This window comes from Vipera ursinii (assembly GCF_947247035.1).
Source record: "Vipera ursinii genome assembly, chromosome: 3".
NCBI classification, from domain to species: Eukaryota; Metazoa; Chordata; class Lepidosauria; order Squamata; family Viperidae; genus Vipera; species Vipera ursinii.
Genome location: NC_139516.1, coordinates 46,757,836 through 46,777,340, shown reverse-complemented (window position 1 = coordinate 46,777,340; position 19,505 = coordinate 46,757,836). Strand labels below are relative to the sequence as shown.

General features: G+C 40.3%; 1 protein-coding gene across 2 annotated transcripts; it reads left to right on the top strand.

The window, feature by feature from the left end:
* Nucleotides 1–277: 277 nt before the first annotated feature.
* On the top strand, nt 278–12,106 carry TAF8 (TATA-box binding protein associated factor 8). Of its 2 annotated transcripts, none has more exons than XM_083359872.1 (8): nt 278–325; nt 1,583–1,739; nt 5,702–5,800; nt 6,855–6,917; nt 7,811–7,935; nt 8,230–8,377; nt 9,429–9,571; nt 10,528–12,106. In XM_083359872.1, the coding sequence occupies exons 1-8, from the start codon at nt 284–286 to the stop codon at nt 10,669–10,671; spliced, it is 921 nt and encodes a 306-aa protein (XP_083215998.1). In that variant the 5' UTR covers nt 278–283; the 3' UTR covers nt 10,672–12,106. The 2 variants fall into 2 exon arrangements, with proteins under 2 accessions (XP_083215998.1, XP_083215999.1); XM_083359873.1 differs by lacking the exon at nt 278–325 and adding an exon at nt 343–363.
* The last annotated feature ends 7,399 nt before the right edge of the window (nt 12,107–19,505 follow it).

Sequence of the window (19,505 nt, the reverse complement as noted above, 5' to 3'; positions counted from 1 at the left end):
CCTTCCCAGGACAGATAATACTTCAGGAAAAATGGGAAGTTTAGCAATAACAATTATCGATCAAATCAAGTGTTCAAGACACCGGTTACGGCTTTTCCTAAATCTACGGTTCATTACTGAGCTTTCTCAACCGGCGTTTTTAAGGCGGACTAATAGCTATCATATCTCAATTCCCTGTAGGACTTAAAATACACTTTCAGCCCGCCTTCTACACCTCGAAACTGCAAGTTCCAGAAGACACTGCGCAGCGGCGCATGCTCATATATACACCTATGAATCCAAGATGGCGGACCCGGGGACTGGTGGGTCCAGTACCTTTAGCACGGTAAGGATGGATCCAGGAAAACGGATTTCTTTTTTATGGTATATTAATCAAGTTGCGTTCGTATGATCTGGCAGCCTTCCCGGACTCAACTTTCAGCGTCTCGGTTGGGACGGCGCGAGGTTCCGAGCAGGAGAGATTTTTGTTCTGGCACAGAACCTCTAGAGGCGAACACTTTATGAATTGCGGAATCCTTTGATTCTGATTGGCTCCAGAAACTGTCTCTCCACCTTTCAAACGTTTCCGAATTGAGGGACGGAATTAAGTTGTTCAGTAGGTTTCCACGAGTGTCTATACAAAACGCGTGATAAACGCCTGGCGTGTACGAGGCATCCCAAACATGCACACAAGCATCTGAGATCGGCACAAAGCGTGTTTAGGAAGCCAAAATTTAAAATGCATATGTTTCCTTTCCCCCTTTTATTTTGCTAGCTCTTTACACAAGCATTATCCACCTGGTATCTTCTCAGAAGGGAAGATTATCAATGTGCAACAGTAATTTTATTCCAAAAATTGAGGGATCTCTCCTTGAGCGAAAATTGAGAATATATCAGAAGCGTTCTAGGGGTGCAGGGTATAGAAAAGGTTGGGAGCCGTGTCCTAGAGTAATCGGTCACCGGAACCTGATGTGAAAAGAGGAAAACAATGCATATTGTAGCAATATTATTTTTATGTCAGGGTTCATGAATTAGTAGGAGGGAGCATTTTTCAGGGTTAAATAAGGTTCTGCTATCTCCAAATGGTATATTAATTAATAATTTGTAATTGATTTTTATTTTTAATTGTACATTGTGTAAACAGTTCAGAATATCTGAAATTTGAGTGGTGTATACATTTTTTAGTTATGGTTACTGAAAAGTGGATTGTGAAGAGAATGCCAGTAGTAGTTTGGGAGCACTTTTTCCGACTAACAAAACTTTAGTTAGAAACTCTTGATTTTTTGCGATTCAGACTATGCTTTACTGCTGTTCACATGTAGCAGTAAACCATAGTTGGCTTTGCAGGAGGATTGGGTTAATGGGATGTGTAAATACACACATAATAGCTTAATATTATGAGCATGTTAATCCATTCTGTCTTGTTTAGCAAATCATACTGAAAAATTCTACTTTAGTGTGATGTGTAAATCAGCTCCTGTATGGACTTTTGTAGATTCTTTGGTTAATAACAAAAATCACTCAATAATTATCCTTGTCATTTTCTGTATTTTTTGTTTTCTTTTTTCATTCACTCTGTTTTACCTGGTTTCTCTTTCAATAGCGATCAGGTAGTAAACATTCTACAACCCCAGCGGATAATTACTATCTGGCTCGAAGAAGGACTCTCCAGGTAGTAGTTAGTTCATTGTTGACAGAGGCGGGATTTGAGAGTGCTGAGAAAGCAGCTGTAGAAACCATGACAGAGATGCTTCAGAGCTGTGAGTATTCCCAATTATATAGTAGTGGCTTCAATAATAACTTTTCCTCTGTAAAATCCATTAGTTATCCCAAAGATGCTTTTTCACAAGGCAACTGGACTTTCTTGTTTTCTTTGAAGACATTTCACTTCTCATCCGAGAAGCTTCTTCAGCTCTGACTGGATGGTGGGAAAAGGAAAGATTTATACTCCTTCAGATAGCTGTTCATTTGCATTCTTTTAGTGAATCCTTAAAGTTGCCTAGGGACGCGGTGGCTCAGTGGGTTAGGACGCTGAGCTTGTTGATCAGAAGGTCGGCATTTTGGCAGGTCGAATCCTGAGTGCCGCGTAACAGAGTGAGTGCCTGTTACTCGTCCCAGCTTGTGCCAACCTAGCAGTTCGAAAGCACGTAAAAATGCAAGTAGAAAAATAGGGACAACTACGGTGGGAAGGTAACAGCGTTCCGTGCGCCTTTGGCGTCTAGTCATGCCAGCCACATGACCACGGAGACATCCTTGGACAAACGCTGGCTCTTCGGCTTTGAAACGGAGATGAGCACTGGCCCCTAGAGTTGGAAATGACTAGCACGCATGTGCAGGGGAACCTTTACCTTTACTTAAAGTTGCCTGGAGGCTTATCTGTGTCTTCAGGGTCACCTGAGTAGTGCAAATAGTGTGGAGCCTTCTTGGAACTGTTGAAAGGACTGTAGTAGACTAGAGATATATGATATCACATCCCTCCCCCTCTGTTGAGAGAGGGCTGTTCATTTTTGACATAGATGGCCTCTTTGATCCCTCTTTCAAACCAGCCGCCCTTTCTATCCAAAATGTGGACTTTGCTATCTTTGAAAGAGTGGCCTTTATCTTTTAAACGCAGATGGACTGCGGACTCTTCTCCTGATGGGGTTGCTCTCCTATGTTGTTCCATATGTTTATGAAGTTGATGTTTCGTTTCCCCAATGTACAGATCTGCACATGGCTCACTGCATTGTACTGCATATACCACGTTGCTCAGTTTGTGTCTGGGTGTTTTATCCCTGGGGTGGACAAGCTTCTGCCTTAGTGTATTCTTAGGTTTGAAGTGTGCATGTATGTTGTGTTGGTTGAAGATCCTCCTGAGCTTTTCTGACTGAGAATCTCCATAGACAAAATCCATTAGTGTTTGAGAAAACAATTAACAAAAACTGAGCAAAGAGCAAAAACACAGGCACTTTCATGCTCTGCAAGTTCTATTTATTTTGAAGTGACTTGAAAGGATTCAGGGACGCGGTGGCTCAGTGGGTTAGGACGCTGAGCTTGTCGATCAGAAGGTCGGCAGTTTGGCGGGTCGAATCCCGAGTGCCGCGTAACAGAGTGAGCGCCTGTTACTCGTCCCAGCTTCTGCCAACCTAGCAGTTGGAAAGCACGTAAAAATGCAAGTAGGAAAATAGGGACCACTACGGTGGGAAGGTAACAGTATTCCGTGCGCCTTTGGCGTCCAGTCATGCCGGCCACATGACCACGGAGACGTCCTCGGACAAAGGCTCTTCGGCTTTGAAACGGAGATGAGCACCGGCCCCTAGAGTTGGAAACGACTAGCACACATGTGCGGGGGAACCTTTACCTTTACCTTTACCTTTACTGAAAGGATTCAGCAGTGTTGGCTACATCTTCTGTGATTTTTGCCAAACTAGGAACACAGTTCTGCATAGGAAGACAGACAAGGCATATGAGATGAAGACTGAGCAATCTTCCTATTTCATCTTGTGTTGGCTATTCTGTCAAAACCTATTTTGAAAAACTCAGATTCTTTGGTCAGTTTCTTGTCATTATTTAAAGAAAGGAATTGCTCTGGTGTTCTTTTGCCTCATAGATCCCTCAGAAAAATAAACCGAAGCATCTGGTTGTTTACATTTATGTCTCTTGGTGGCAAATGGATACTAGGAATTCGTTCTTACAAATGTTCAGTGTACATATTTTTGGGATTTGTAATAATAGGAATGGTTTCTGCCACTTAGCAGCAACATTGATTGTTGTAGCATTGCTGAATATAGAATGGAGTTTCTTGATTGATTTTACTATTTTTATAGAACTATTACCATTTTTCATTACAAACAAAAATACTTATGAATAATCTTGGAATCCATTGCTTGCTTTAATTTTCCATGTAATTTCAATTTACAATTTAATTGGTGAGATCATAGGAACATTTCTGATACATATCATACCAAAAGATTATTTAGTCCAGAATTCTGTTTCCTATTGGACCAACTAGATAGCCTGTTAACAAGTTGACTCCTGCTCTGGCTCCTTAGGAGCTAGTATTTAGAAGCTTGATGCCTCTGATTGTTGAGATGGTATATAACCATTGTGATTAGCATCTATTGATTACCTCATCCTCTGTGAATTTGTTCAAGTTGCAAAATTTCCCAAACTGGTAGTAATCATTACATTTTAAGAAACAAATTCTAGACCATGTATAAAATATTTCCTTTTATCGGGTAGTATACAAATTTAAATAATGTTAATAATTTTGGTTGTTTCTCCATATCTTTCCCAAGACTATAGTGCTGTTTAACTGCAGCAACCTCACCTATATTCAGAATTTCAAGTGCAGTTGGAGCATAAAGAAGTATAGAAACACTGTGAAATAGTTTTATATCTGATCATTTTTGAAACTGTATCTTAAATATTTCACAACTTCTGCTTTATTCCATCTTCATTATTTATAAATAACTCAATGAGATGACTATCCCAAGAATTAATTAATTTATTTATTTTATTTTATTATATTTATATACCGCCCTTTCCTGAAGGACTCAGGGTGGTTTACAGGGTGATTAAAACAAAAAAAATACAAAAGTTAAAAACAGTTTAAAAAAATTATATCCGTCCCTGAACAAATAAAACCCCAGTTAAAATTAAAATTAAAATTCTCAGCCTGGGCCAGAGAGCTCGAAGAGCCAGGTCTTCAGGTCCCGGCGGAATGAACAGAGGTTGGGGGCAGTCCTAAGCTCCACTGGCAGCTGGTTCCAAAGGGCAGGCGCACCCACTGAGAAGACCCTATCCCTGGGTGTTGTCCGCTGGCAATCTCTTACCGGCGGTACCCTGAGAAGACCCTCCCTGTGGGAGCGCACTGGACGAAGGGAGCTTGATGCCGGCAGCAGGTGTTCCCTCAGATAACCCGGACCCAAGCCATTTAGGGCTTTATAGGTCATCACCAGCACCTTGAATCTCACCCGGAGGGCAACCGGGAGCCAATGCAGCTGTATCGGTGTTTTCATCTTGATTATGATTGTAAGATTATGTAACTGGTTCATTACATCCAACTCAGACTATATCAGTATGTGTGTATATACATATACACACATATAGTTAGGAATCCTGTCACTGTAATGAACCATATTGTATGTTTGCCTATTCATTCAGCCATAGGAAATGCTAACATCCATTTTTCTGCAAAGTCTAGTTTGGCAATTCCTGAAACATAAAAATGGACCTCTTTGGTCAGCTTTTCTTGTTTTGTGTTTACTTTAAGGACATATCTTACAAAATGGTAAAAGACTCATGTTCCAAAGTACTATGAATAGCATATAATGCAGGAGAATAACAGCAGTTTTATCCATAGCTCTCCTGCTTGGCAACCTAAACACTGGAGGTGGGGAGAATTAGAATGTTTTTATTTCATCTTTATTATTTATAAATAACTCAATGAGACAAATATCCCAATGTGCCTTCCTCCTCCTATTCTCCCCAAACAGCAACCCTGTGATGTAAGTTGGACTGAGAGAGAGTGACTGGCCCAAAGTCAGCCACACAGCCAGCTTTTAAAGCTAAGGCAGGATTAGAATTTACAGTCTCCTGCTTTCTATCCTAGTGCCTTAACCACAAGACCAAATTGGCTTTTCAAAGATTTAGTTTCCTTAATTCAGAATTGGGCTGATGTTGAACATGCAAGTGATTCTAGGTTTCAAATTTAAGTCCTGCATTGAACTCTCTTTTGCAGATATTTCCGAAATAGGGAGGAGTGCCAAGTCTTTTTGTGAACATACTGCAAGGACGCAGCCAACCCTTTCAGATATTGTGGTCACCTTAGTCGAAATGGGTAAGTGCCAAGACGGTGGGTTTATTTTCATGTTCCTGTGCTGTGGATGCGGGAGTAGATTTGTAACTATGGCGATTGATATGGCTTATCTACAGAGGATTTACATTTGGCTTCTTTCAAAATGAATCCTAGATTTACTGAATCAAATCATGAAGATTAGCAACCAGGGAATTGGAATGAAGGTTTGGGATGCCCTTCTTCACTCTGAGGTCTTTGAGTGCCCCTCTAGTCCAGCCATTTGTCCTCTTTTTTTCTGAGTAGGAGAGCTGAGTTATGCTTATGTAGGGCTTTGGAGAGACAATGTATGTCTTGCAGTATAAAATTCAATGTAAATACTTATGCAGTAATATCCAGTATGAAATAAGTTGTCTTACACATATTTTTTTCTGATCTGACAAAAGTGAGAACAAAATACCTGAGTGTAATTCATGTGCTCGAGGATATTATGTCAGAGCAGCTGAAGACAACACAATCCTTTTTCAGTTTTGTTTTGTTTACAGACAGGTCCTATTTTGTGATTGACTTTATATATGTGATTGACTGTATTCTTAGGAGATGCGTATCAACTTGTCAGAACAGAATGATATATTTGGATATATTCTTATTCTACTGTCCTGGGTCCTCTGTAGAACTCTGTAGAGCAGACATGTCAAACTCGTGACGTCACGTGACATCGCACAACGTATCGGAACTTTTTTGCCATTGCCGGCAATGGGGTGGGCGCGGCTTCAGTATGATGAAACCGGCCTGTAGGCCGGCAGTTTGACACCCCTGTGTGTAGAGCAATGTTCCTAACTGGGCAATTTCCAAGTAGATTGACTTCAGTTCCCAGAATTATCCAACTAGTACAACCATTACTAAGAATCCTGGGACTTGAAGTCCACAAACTGGAAGTTCCCCAGGTTGGGAAATACTGTGATAGAATCAAGAGAAGAGAATAGATTGAGTACTGCTATGTGTTCCCTCAGCCCAACTAGTGCATCTGAATTTAATTAATTTCAAATGCATTCTGGATCTGACTTGCTAAAATGCTTTTTCTTTTTGTATATTCTAGGCTTTAATGTTGAGATGCTCCCTGCATATGCTAAACGCTCCCAACGGATGGTGATCACTGCACGTATGTAAGCTGTTTTCCAGTATGCTGTTATTTCTTAGTGTATTTCCTGAAAAGGAGTGCAATGCATTAGTTCAAAAGTTCATTTAGATGATTTAGAATTGTGCTAATTTCTCTTTAACATGGTATTGTATTCTCAAAGGTAAGAATAATTTTTATAGCATGCATACACATTAAAAATATTTTTATGTACCTTTTTTCTGGAAGCCTGTTTTTCTTGGAATCTCCCTTTTTAGCTATTTATATAGAATGAAAGGTTAGCCTACCTGACTTATGTCTGTTGTACATTATATGGCTTTTCAAGCTATTTCATTAACAATCTTTTATTAAAATTTTCTGTGGTACTCTTAAGCAATACATATCTGCAGATTTAAGCAGATTTAATGTCTGTCAAACTTCTGTTGAAATCAGTGGTTAAAGGAGTATCTGGCAGACCTTTAAGAATCTCTCACTGAAATCAGAGTGTCAATATCTGGAATGGACTATTTATGCTGATTCAGGGCTGATAATAGGTGAGGGATGATCCTTTTTTAGTATATCCCATTTTTAACAGCCATTAGAGGACCTCTGTCCTCTGTTTAGAAGATGTAGCTGTGCCCCATTCTGATCATCTACCATGCCAACTGAGGAATTTAGAATGGTGCTGTTGAGCCCTGAATATGAAGTGTGTAAAATTTTCTATAGTTTTGATGGATTCCAATTTGTTAACACATGTTATTTCAGGTGTTATATATTTTGCTTTTTCATGTTATGCTTCCTGAACAATGTTCTTTCATCTATTTATCTGAACAAGTTATCATATTAAATGGGAGAGCCATTGCATTATCTTTCTTTTCAAGTTGACTGATAGCATTGTGGTAGAATTGTCATCATCAAATTTCCATTTTTAATTGCAGCACCTGTAACAAATCAGCCTGTGACCCCAAAAGCCCTGACAGCCGGACAGAACAAGCCTCATCCTTCTCATATCCCTAGCCATTTCCCAGAGTTTCCAGATCCTCATACTTATATCAAAACACCAGTAAGTCTTACATAAAACAGTCATAAAGTACGGTTAAAAAAATACATAAAGTGATACAAGACTATATACAGTAGAAATTTTCCTGTAGTGTTAAACGTATGGTTGTTATACTTCAGTTTCCTAGAATAGAAATTCTTTTCTGCTATTTTTAGAAGACGTGCTATGAATAAAAAAGCTTTGATTCTCCATTAAATGTGCATGAGGGACTGGCTCCCCCCCTCAGTAAGTGGGAGAAATGCATGTGATAAGTTAGTGTACAGTACTTATTTCTGTTTTCCCTTCCTTTGCCTACAGACATATCGGGAGCCTGTATTGGATTATCAGATCTTACGAGAAAAAGCTGCTTCACAGAGACGAGATGTTGAAAGAGCTTTGACCCGGTTCATGGCAAAAACTGGAGAGACGCAGAGTCTTTTCAAAGATGATGTCAGCACTTTTCCTTGTAAGAGGCGTCTAAGCTGCAATTGGGGGTGGGGTGGGGAGATAGATTGTTTAACTTTTTTCGCAGCTGACAGTCATCTATATATATTTGAGATGATGATGCTAGTGGAGATAATGGGGATTAAAATATTTGGAAGGTTTTCTTTTGTGTGTGTTTTTGAGATGTGTTTTTTTTTTTAAAAAAAAATTAAAATATACTTATTAAGTCTAGCAGAGCATATTTGGTCTAGAAATTAAGGTGCTAGACCAAGAGTGGGGAAACCCGAGTTCCAGCATTGACTTTAGCATGGAAACCATCTCTACACGTCAGCCACCTCCAATGTAGCTGGAAGGCTTAGGCCAGGGGTAGGCAACCTTGGCTCTTTTATGACTCATGGACTTCAACTCCCAGAATTCCTGAGTCAGCATAGCTGACTGAGGAATTCTGGGGAGTTGAAGTCCATGAGTCATAAAAGAGCCAAGATTGCCTACCCCTGGCTTAGGCTCTTCTGGAAGGTCAGGAGTATTGGGACAGATCTCAACTGTGATGGGAGAATATTCCAGAGGGTGGGGGCAACAGCAGAAACCATCTTCTCCTGGACCCCACCAGCTGAAATTCTTTGGCTGACAGTAGGCCTTTTCTGCTGCAACAAGTGGGGCAGGTTGATCCCATTGGGGTAAGGTTGTTCTTCAGATACCTTGGACCCAGGCCATAAAGAGCTTTAAAGCTGATAACCAACACCTTGAATTGGACCCAGAAGGCAAATAGGCAGTGAGTGCAGCTCACATAACAGCAGTGTCACATGTGCCACCTGAGGGGTCTCTAGAACTGTCTGTGTCACTGTGTTCTGTATCAGTTGTAGCTTCCGAATACTCTTCAAGGGTAGCCCCATGTAGACCATGTGTAATAATCCCACTGTTGAGAGATGTTCAACAATAACATCCATTACACACAAAGTTGCAGTATATCTCTTCACAGCTTGTAATGGTAATGGATGATCTGAAATAATCTGCTTCTTTCTTTGTAAAACCAACTTTCTGTCTGGTTTCTAAAATTTCTCCTTTATCTTCAGTGATAGCTGCCAGGCCTTTCGCAATACCCTACCTGACAGCTCTGCTTCCTTCTGAATTGGAGATGCAGCAGATGGAAGAGACTGATTCATCCGAACAAGATGACCAGACAGACGCAGAGAACCTCGCTCTACAGATGAGCATGGTAGAATTCAAGACATTTTTCTTAATTTGGTGTAATATAAGGTCTAAATTTCTGGAAATTCTATATGGAACACAGCCACCTTGTAAATGAAATTTGTGGATCAAGTCCAAATTTGCTAGATAATTCTAGCTGCAAAAAAATGCTTAAAAGTTACAAGAATTTTGGAGCAAGCCTGCCACGCAACAGTGTGGTTTCCCCTCTGTAATATGTCCTTTTCTGCTTTGGGGCAGCTTTTGCATCTACAGAAGAATGAACCTGTATAAGGGAAGAGAAATGTAGTAAGGAAGATGCCCTTGGTCTTGATTGGAACAGACTAATGTTGGTGCAGTCTGATCTAGGTTTATACTGATTGATAGATGAGAGCTATGCTTCCATCTTCATTTGGCAGGAATCTGGCATGTGGGTTAATAGGTGAATTAGGTTGATTAAACAATTAAACATATAGCATTGCAGGATAGGGATTGCTGGTTCAGTTATTTGAGAAAGAGAATGTCTATTCTCCATCTCCCTTAGCAGTTGGGTAAGCTTTGCCTGTGGCAATATCATCCATCAGCAGAATCTATCTAGTTAAATGTTAAAGTGGCAAAATATCCATTTAAAAATAAATGGTGCCAAATCATCAGCAGTCAGAGTAACACATCCTCAAAAATACACAGTAAGCAGACCCTTGATTATTGCATGAGTTATCTCATTTTACCCTATTCCTCAACAGCAGCTTTTAATCCTAAGAAGTGAAGTTCATCAGTGCTTTGTCTTATACTACTTTAATTCCAGAATGTTTCTCCCCCCCTCACCCCATATTATTCATCAGAGACCACCCTGTTCTCTGGGATGTACCAGAATTATGTGCCTGTTGCATGGGGTCCTGTATCTCTTGTCTTCTGTCTTGGTTTTTCTTGTGGATACTGATTTTTTCAGCTTTGAATCTGATATTTACTTTATGTCTTATCTGCCAGGATGATTCAGGAGCTGAGAAGGAGAACGCATCAGTACTTCAGCACAATACTTCCCTTTCTGGCAGTCGAAATGGAGAGGAGAACTTGATAGACAATCCTTACCTCCGCCCAGTGAAGAAGCCCAAGATTCGTAGGAAGAAGTGAACAAATCGATGGAGCAGAGTAAAGAAGGAACAGTTTCTTGTGATTTCTGCACAGTTAAGATAGGGCAACTGGAAAGGCAGAACAACCCTCCTGGTTAAGAGCTGTGGGAATACTGGACTCCCCAGTTGCTATTTTCTTCATCTCCAACAATTTGCGATAATTTAAGGTGAAATCTGAAAGAATGCCTTAGAAGCACTAATGGCCACATGGATTGAAATTTGTCTCTGCCTAAGAATAGTATACTGCTAGCTTCCAGTTGTTGCTGCAGCTCTTCATCCTCAGGAGAATCTTCTTTCCAAGAATTGCAAATGGATGAGTAGGGGGCACTGCAGAGGTTTGTCCTCCCATTTTGCCAAGTACAGAACTCCCGAACTGGAATTCTTTCTTGTTTTTGGGTCATCCCACATTGTTGAATACAATTTTCCTGGGGTAAAAGTGGCCTCTGGTGCCAACTGGATATCAACTGTTGTGCCTTTAAAAACTGAGGCTGTTCAGAACTACTCAGCTGACTATTTTTCAAGATCTAGAAATATCTGAAATGGAAGGTTTGGACTAATCCTTTCTCTAGCATGAGCTGTTGGGAGAGGAAAGAAGGGATGTTGTCCAGGTGTACACACAAGGTTGATAGCACATTTATCCATGGCAGAGTTTAAGAATAATTTCTGCAAGTGCATTTATAATTCAACACATTGACTGTAACTTTTCTGTCTGGCTTCATACAGCCCCCTGAGTATTTTGTTTTGACTCTTGAGTTTTTGATAAGTTTTGTATTTTCTGTAATTTGTCAGTAGAATTATTTTATGTCCATCTCTTATTTCCAATATTTTTCTATAAAGCAAGGTGCACATACCACACTGAACTTTAATGAATCCCATTTGCTATCTCACTTGTTAAATCAGAAATATCCCTTTTTAAAATGGCTTTTAGAAAATGCCTTTTCTATAGGGAGCAAAAGAAGTAGAGGGTACAGGAGATACGTTTTCCCTTTATTCTAAAATGGCAGCAACTGCATTTCATTGAAAAGCTTTAAGTGTTGATTTTCCAGCAACTGGTACTTGTGGTCTGGGAGTTTTGGGGGTTTCAGCTTTTGTCTTCACTTTTACAAAAGTATACAGAAACAGCTCTGTTATGGGCTTTCACTGGCTGATAAACCTTATGGCCCATCAAGGTTTTCTGCTATTTCCCTGATTGAAATGTCAGATGTATACTTAATTAAGGAAAATATCATGACTTCTGTCATATTGCAATGTTCTTCAAAGCATTTTTACCTCTGCAATGAAGGGACCATTCCTTATTCTGTTTTCTCTTAGTGCTCTGATTTTTCAGCACTGGGGTTGCTGGTGAGGTGGGGGCATTGATTAAAATCTCAGTAAAGAAATTTAGATTTCTACTGACCATGTGCGTCTTTGTATGTGCTCTCAAAAATAAAATAATATTCTCTTACACGTTTAAACTATCAAAATTCTGAAAGATTTTTTTTAAAAATAAATAAATAAAATGCTGGAGAAAAAGTTTGTTCTGAGCCAACAAAGGCTGCTACACTCCATTTAGATATAGTGTACAGATTATAAACATACGATATATAAAAGGTAAAGGTTCCCCCTCACATGCGTGCTAGTCGTTTTCCTTTGATTTGTTGATAGATTTGTTATTAAACTGAAAGTTTAGCAATTTTATCAAAGGTTTGATAAGATCCATGATTCTTAGTATATTTGGTTAGGTCGAGTGTGGTACGTATTGTGTTGGGTGTGCACACAGTACACCCGACCTAACTAAATATAACAAAATGTAAATACTCAGGATACCTTATCAACCCAGGATACCTTATCAACTTTTTCCTGACGCCATATTTTCCGTTTACCTTAAGAGAAGCTGTGTAAGAACACTGACACAGATAAACTAAGAGGAAATAATAGCCTAATCAAGGAATCACCAAGACCATTCCCACCAACACTGACAGGGCAAGCGAATAGAACAGACATGTCAAATGGGCCGGATGCAGCCTGATATGTGGCTCCATCCGGACCGGGGACCTGCTCTGGAAAGAGTAAAGGACCGACCCGCTGCACCTCGGCCTGGCCTGGCCCAGCCCAAGCCAACCGGGCATTGATCTACAACCTGGTTGCGTCCATCAAAGCCAGAATGTGCTCAGTGACCCATGAATCAAGGAAATCTGGACAAGGTCAAAAAAGAGATGACAAGACTGAACATCGACATCTTAGGTATCAGCGAACTAAAATGGACAGGAATGGGTGAATTTAATTCAGATGACCATCAGGTATACTACTGCAGGCACGAATCCCTCAGAAGAAATGGAGTAGCCTTCATAGTCAATAAAAGAATAGGAAAAGCAATACTGGGATACAGTCCTCAAATGACAGAATGATCTCAGACATGTCAAATGGGCCGGATGCAGCCTGATATGTGGCTCCGTCCGGACTGGGGACCTGCTCTGGAAAGAGTAAAGGACCGGCCCGCCGCACCTCAGTGTGGCCTGGCCCAGCCCAGGCCAACTGGGCATTGATCTACAACCTGGTTGCGTCCATCAAAGCCAGAATGTGCTCAGTGTTAAATCCACAGGGCAGCCACCTGGGTATGTGCACAAGCGGAGGTAAGAAGTGGGTGAAAAGGCTTTTTATTCTCTCTCCAGAGAATAAACTTCCTACCTCCTTCTGCCTTGTCTCTCCAGAAAAGAGAAAATATAATCTTTTCCCCCAAATCTATCTCCTCTTCCCCTTTAAAAATCCCTCCCTGAGAGACCCGCCCCACTGCCAGCCTCCACAGAGGCCACCGAAGCTCTGCTGAATTCGCAAAGCCTCCCAGCCAGCACCAATCCCCCAGCCAATTCCCTTCTCTGCTAACTTCCTTCTCTCCTTCTCATCTCTTTCCTTCCTCCATGCTCAGGAAGGGGTGATGGGAGGGGGAGAGATTGCCAGTGCTGCCATGCTGGTGCTGGTCTTGCTATCCCTCATGGGGTATGTGTGTCTGTGCCGATGAAAGGGATGCCTCGTGGCTGCGAGGCTGGAGGTGCTGGTGGGGGTTGGTGCTGATCTACAACCTGGTTGTGTCCATCAAAGTCAGAACGTACTCAGCCTTATATCCACGGGGCAGCCCCACCCCGCCCCCCTAGGTGCACACGCAAGTAGAGTCCAGCATCCCTGCTGGCTGTCTTGCCCTGCAGGCTGGCTTCAGCCAGGACGCCGGCACTGACCTTCTCCTGTGCACACACCTGGGGTGCAGGACAGAGGCGGCAGGGCAGCTCCTTGCTGTTTCCAGTAGATCTTAGGCTGAGTGCGTTCTGACTTTGATGGACACAACCAGGTTGTAGATCAGCACCAACCCCCACCAGCACCTCCAGCCTCGCAGCCACGAGGCATCCCTTTCATCGGCACAGACACCCCCCCATGCGGGATAGCAAGACCAGCACCAGCATGGCAGCACTGGCAATCTCTCCCCCTCCCATCACCCCTTCCTGAGCATGGAGGAAGGAAAGAGATGAGAAGGAGAGAAGGAAGGAAGTTAGCAGAAAGGGGAATTAGGTGGGGGATCGGTGCTGGCTGGGAGGCTTTGCGGATGCAGCAGAGCTTTGGCGGCCTCCATGGAGGCTGGCAGTGGGGCGGGGCTCTCGGGGAGGAATTTTTTTGTATTTATTATTGAAAGGTTTTACAATACATTTTTGAATACAAACAACCCCCCTCCTCCCCCTCCCCTCTCCCCAACCCCTCTCCACCCTCCCCTCCCACCTCCTCGACTTCCCATAGCTGAATACAGGGTATTAAAATACAAACAAACATAATCTAAAATATGCAAACAACAATAAAATATTACATTCTATCGCACTTTAACTCTTAGTAAAATAACTACTAACTAATTATACATCATATAAATCCGCTACTTATTCAAATGCTAAGTGAAACTTTTTAGTCCCATATTTATTTATTTTTAAAGGGGAAGAGGAGATAGATTCGGGGAAGAAGATTTTATTTTCTCTTTTCTGGAGAGACAAGCCAGAAGGAGGGAGAGCAAGGTAGGAAGTTTATTCTCTGGAGAGAGAATAAAAAGCCTTTTCACTAACTTCTTACCTCCGTTTGCACACACACCCAGGGGGCGGGACAGGGCTGCCCTGTGGATTTAACACTGAGCACATTCTGGCTTTGATGGACACAACCAAGTTGTAGATCAATGCCTGGTTGCCCTGGGCTGGGCCAGGCCAGGCTGAGGTGCGGCAGGCCGGTCCTTTGCTCTTTCCAGAGCAGGTCCCCAGTCCGGACGGAGCCACATATCAGGCTGCATCTGGCCCATGGACCTTGCGTTTGACATGTCTGTACTATTTGCTTGCCTTGTCAGTGTTGGTGGGAATGGTCTTGGTGATTCCTTGATTAGGATATTATTTATTCTTAGCTTATTTATCTGTGTCAGTGTTCTTACACAGCTTCTCCTAAGGTAAACTGAAAATATGTCAAGAAAAAGTTGATAAGGTCCATGTTGTTGTTAGCTGTGAAGTCATGTCCGACTCATTGTGACCCCATGGACAACGTTCCTCCAGGCCTTCCTGTCCTCTTACCATCTTCTGGAGTCCATTTAAGCTCACGCCTACTGCTTCAGTGACTCCATCCAGCCACCTCATTCTCTGTCATCCCCTTCTTCTATTGCCCTCAATCTTTCCCAGCATTAGGTTCTTCTCCAGTGAGTCCTTCCTTCTCATTAGGTGGCCAAAGTATTTGAGTTTTAGCTTCAGGATCTGGCTTTCTAAAGAGCAGTCAGGGTTGATCTCCTCTAGGACTGACCGGTTTGATCGCCTTGCAGTCCAAGGGACTCGCAGGAGTCTTCTCCAGCACCATAGTTCAAAGGCCTCAATTCTTTGGCGCTCAGCGTTTTTTATGGTCCAGCTTTCACTGCCATACATTGCAACTGGGAAGACCATAGCCTTGACTATACGCACTTTTTTTATTGAAAAGTTTTAAAATACATTTTTAATAACATAAACTCCCTCCCTCCCCCTCTCCTCTCCCTTGCCCTCCCTAACCCTCCCCCCCTGACTTTCCAGAGCTGAATACAAGGTATAAACTTTACAAACTTAAACTAAAATATGCTGCCTAACTAAAAAATATCATATTAAATTCTATCACGCTTTAACTCCCTTTAAACATAACTAAATTACTAACCAATAATGAATAACTGATAATACATCATGTAAAACTACTACTTACTCAAATGCTAAATGAAACTTTTTAGTCCCATATTTGTTCTGAATATATTCAATCCATCTTCTCCATTCCACAATATATCTCTGTTGCGATTGTTCTTTCAAATATGCTGAAATCTTTGCCATTTCCGCCTGGTTTGAAATTTTCAAGGTCCACTCTTCTATAGTAGGCAGTTCCTCTTTCTTCCAATATTGCGCTACTAAAAGTCTTGCTGCCATAATTAAATTCAGCATCAGTTTAGTATCTATGACAGTACAATCTGTAATAATACCCAACAGAAATAACTGTGGAGAAAACCTTATCTTTTTCTTAAATATCTTTTGCATATTCCACCAAACTTTAATCCAGAAAGCTTTAACTTTTTTACAAGTCCACCATATACGATAATACGTTGCATCCTCACAACCATACCTCCAACATTTGGGCTGGCAGTTCGGATGCATACTTGCTAATTTTTTAGGCTCTAAATGCCATCTATAAAACATTTTATAAAAATTCTCTCTTAAATTTTGAGCCTGTGTAAATTTTACATTTCTGACCCATATCTTTTCCCAAGTATAACCTCCTGAAAGTTCTGGGCCCACTTTATCATACAATCTTTAACAAGTTCCGTTTCTGAGTCAATTTCTATCAATGCATTATATGTCCTTCTTATATGTGCTTGACCTTGATCTCTAATTTGTTTTACCAAATTTCCATCAGTTATTGAAATACCAACTTTCTGATCTTCTTTCCATCTTGCTTGTAACTGCCCAACAGAGGCTTCACTTTCTTAGGGTCTTGTGGAAGAACAGGGTAGAACAATGGCTAATGTCCCTCTTTTACCGGTCTACTATAGAGAGCATCCTCTCGTATGGTATTGTGGTTTGGTATGCTGGTCTGACAGCCGCGGACAGGAAAGTATTACAGAGGGTAGTGAGCACAGCACAAGACATTGTGGGCTGTCCCCTGACACCACTGGATGACATCGCCAGGGCTCGTTGCCTTGGAAGAGTGAGGAAGATTCTCAGGGATGACTCACACCCTGGACAGTATCTCTTTACTCTCCTACCATCCGGTAGGAGATATAGGAATATAGCCAGCCGTACCAACAGGCTGAAAAATAGCTTTTATCCGTGGGCTGTTAGGCTTTTAAATGGGACATAACCTTATGCAGAATTGACTTGGGAGGCCGGTGTGTGGTGTAGTTGGTTCACATGGTGTGGTAGGATGGAGGGTTTGTTGTCACTGTGTGTTGGGGGGAGAGAGCACGGGGGGGGGGGAGGCTCAACTAATCTCAATGTACACATGTTGTACTTTGACAATAAAGGTTTATTATTATTACTGGAACCAAGTTTGTACTATCTTTCCTTCTTTTAAAATATTATATGGCTTTAATTGCCATACATTCCTTTCTATCCTAAGAATTTCTTTGTATGTAATCACATCTTGTTTAAATCCCACATTTATATTTTCTATTGCATGTTTAGGTATTGCCCAAATTGGTATTTTATAATTTAACTTATGTCGATATTTTTTCCAAACTCGCAACAGAGCATACCTTAATACATGTGTCTTAAAAACATTAACCACCTTCTTATCATACAATAAATATGCATGCCAACCAAATAACAAATCATAACCCTCAATATTCAATAATCTCCCTTGTGTTAAACCAATCACTAATTGATGATAAAGCAGCAGCCTCATAATATAAATTAAAATTGGGCATTTTAAGACCACCTCTTTCACGTACATATTGCATTATCTTAAATTTAACTCTTCGTCTTTTCCCTGCCCAAACAAATTTATTAATATCTTTCTGCCATTCCTCCAAATTTGAATCTTTTTAAAGTATAGGTATCATTTGAAACAAAAATAAAATTTTTGGCAAAGCATTCATTTTTACTGCTGTAATTCTTCCCAATAAGGATAATTGTAATTTTTTCCAACTATCTAACTCTTTTTGTATTTTTAACCATAACAATTCATAATTATTTTTGTATAATTTTACATTTGAAGCTGAAAGATATACCCCCAAATATTTAATCTTTTTAACTATTTCAAATCCCGTTACCTCTTCTAAAACAACCTTTTGTTCTATGGTCATATTTTTAGACAATTTTTTAGTTTTTTGCATATTTATCTTAAATCCAGAAACTTTTCCATATGACATTATTATCTCCATCAGTTCTACAACTGAGTAAGTTGGTTGACTTAATGTAATAACCAGTGCTTTTTTTGTAAAAGAAAAAGGTGCTGGAACTCACACATGTCATACAACCCGCCTTGCCTACCCTACAAGGTTCCATCCAAAAAAAGTGCCGGAACTCCGTTCTGAGCGTTCTATGAGAAAAAAAGTCTTGGTAATAACCAAGTCATGCGTAAACGCTCTCAATCTATAATCTTGATCTCTTATTTTAATTCCCTTAATTTTATTTGAATCTCGTATCTTAATCGATAATATTTCCAATGTTAAAACAAACAACAAAGGTGACAACGGACATCCCTGTCTTGTACCCTTTTCAATATTACATGTTTCTGTCAAACTACCATTGACTATTATTTGAGCTGTTTGCTTCTGATATATTGCCATAATAGGTTGTAAAAAATTATCCCCAAACTCCATTTTCTCCAATACCTTAAATAAAAATTGCAAGTCCAATTGATCAAAAGCTTTTTCAGCATCCAAAAAAATCAGCGCTGTAGAGACCTGGTTATTTCTTTCCAAAAATTCCAATAAATCTACAATATGTCTCACATTATTCTTCATTTGTCTACCACTTATAAATCCTGTTTGATCACTATGAATCATTTGCTGCATTATCTTCATTAATCTATTTGCTAAAATTTTTGCAAATATCTTATAATCAGTATTTAAAAGCGATATTGGCCTATAATTTTTGGTTTGGGTAAGATTTTGATCTTCCTTCGGAATCAGTGATATAAAGGCTGTTTTCCACGATGGAGGCACTTCTCCTCCAGATTGAATTGTTGTAAATAATTCTCTTAAAGGTTCCACCATTTCTAACTGTAAATCTTTATAGTAAACGGCAGTCAAGCCATCTGTTCCTGGTGCTTTCCCCACTTTTAATTGTTTAATTGCTAAAATAATTTCTTCATCATTTATCAGTTGATTCATCCCTTCCCTTTGCTCTTGTATAAGAACAGGGATATTAACTTCTTGTAAACATCTATCTATATCTACATCTTGAATCTTATCCCTAACGTATAACTTAGAATAAAATTCAACAAAAGCCTTTTTAATAAGATTCTGCTGAAACACCTCTTTACCCTTGTCGTCTATTCTATCTATATTACGTGACCTTTGTTTCTTCCTTAACAAGTAAGCTAACCACCTACCCAGCTTATTAGCATTACAAAAGGTATTGTGTTTAACATACCTTTTGTAAATTGGTTGCCACTTGATCTGCCATCAACATATTAAACTGACCTCTTAGCAAAGTAATTACCTCTTTAATCTTCTTATCAGATGGATTCAAAATTAGAGCCTTCTCTTTCCTCTTAATTTCCTCCTCTAATTCTTTTCGCTTATATTCCAGTTTATGCCTATGTTTATTATTCAAATATATTAACACTCCTCTCATATAAGCTTTGCTTGCATCCCAAACCATTTTAATAGAAGTA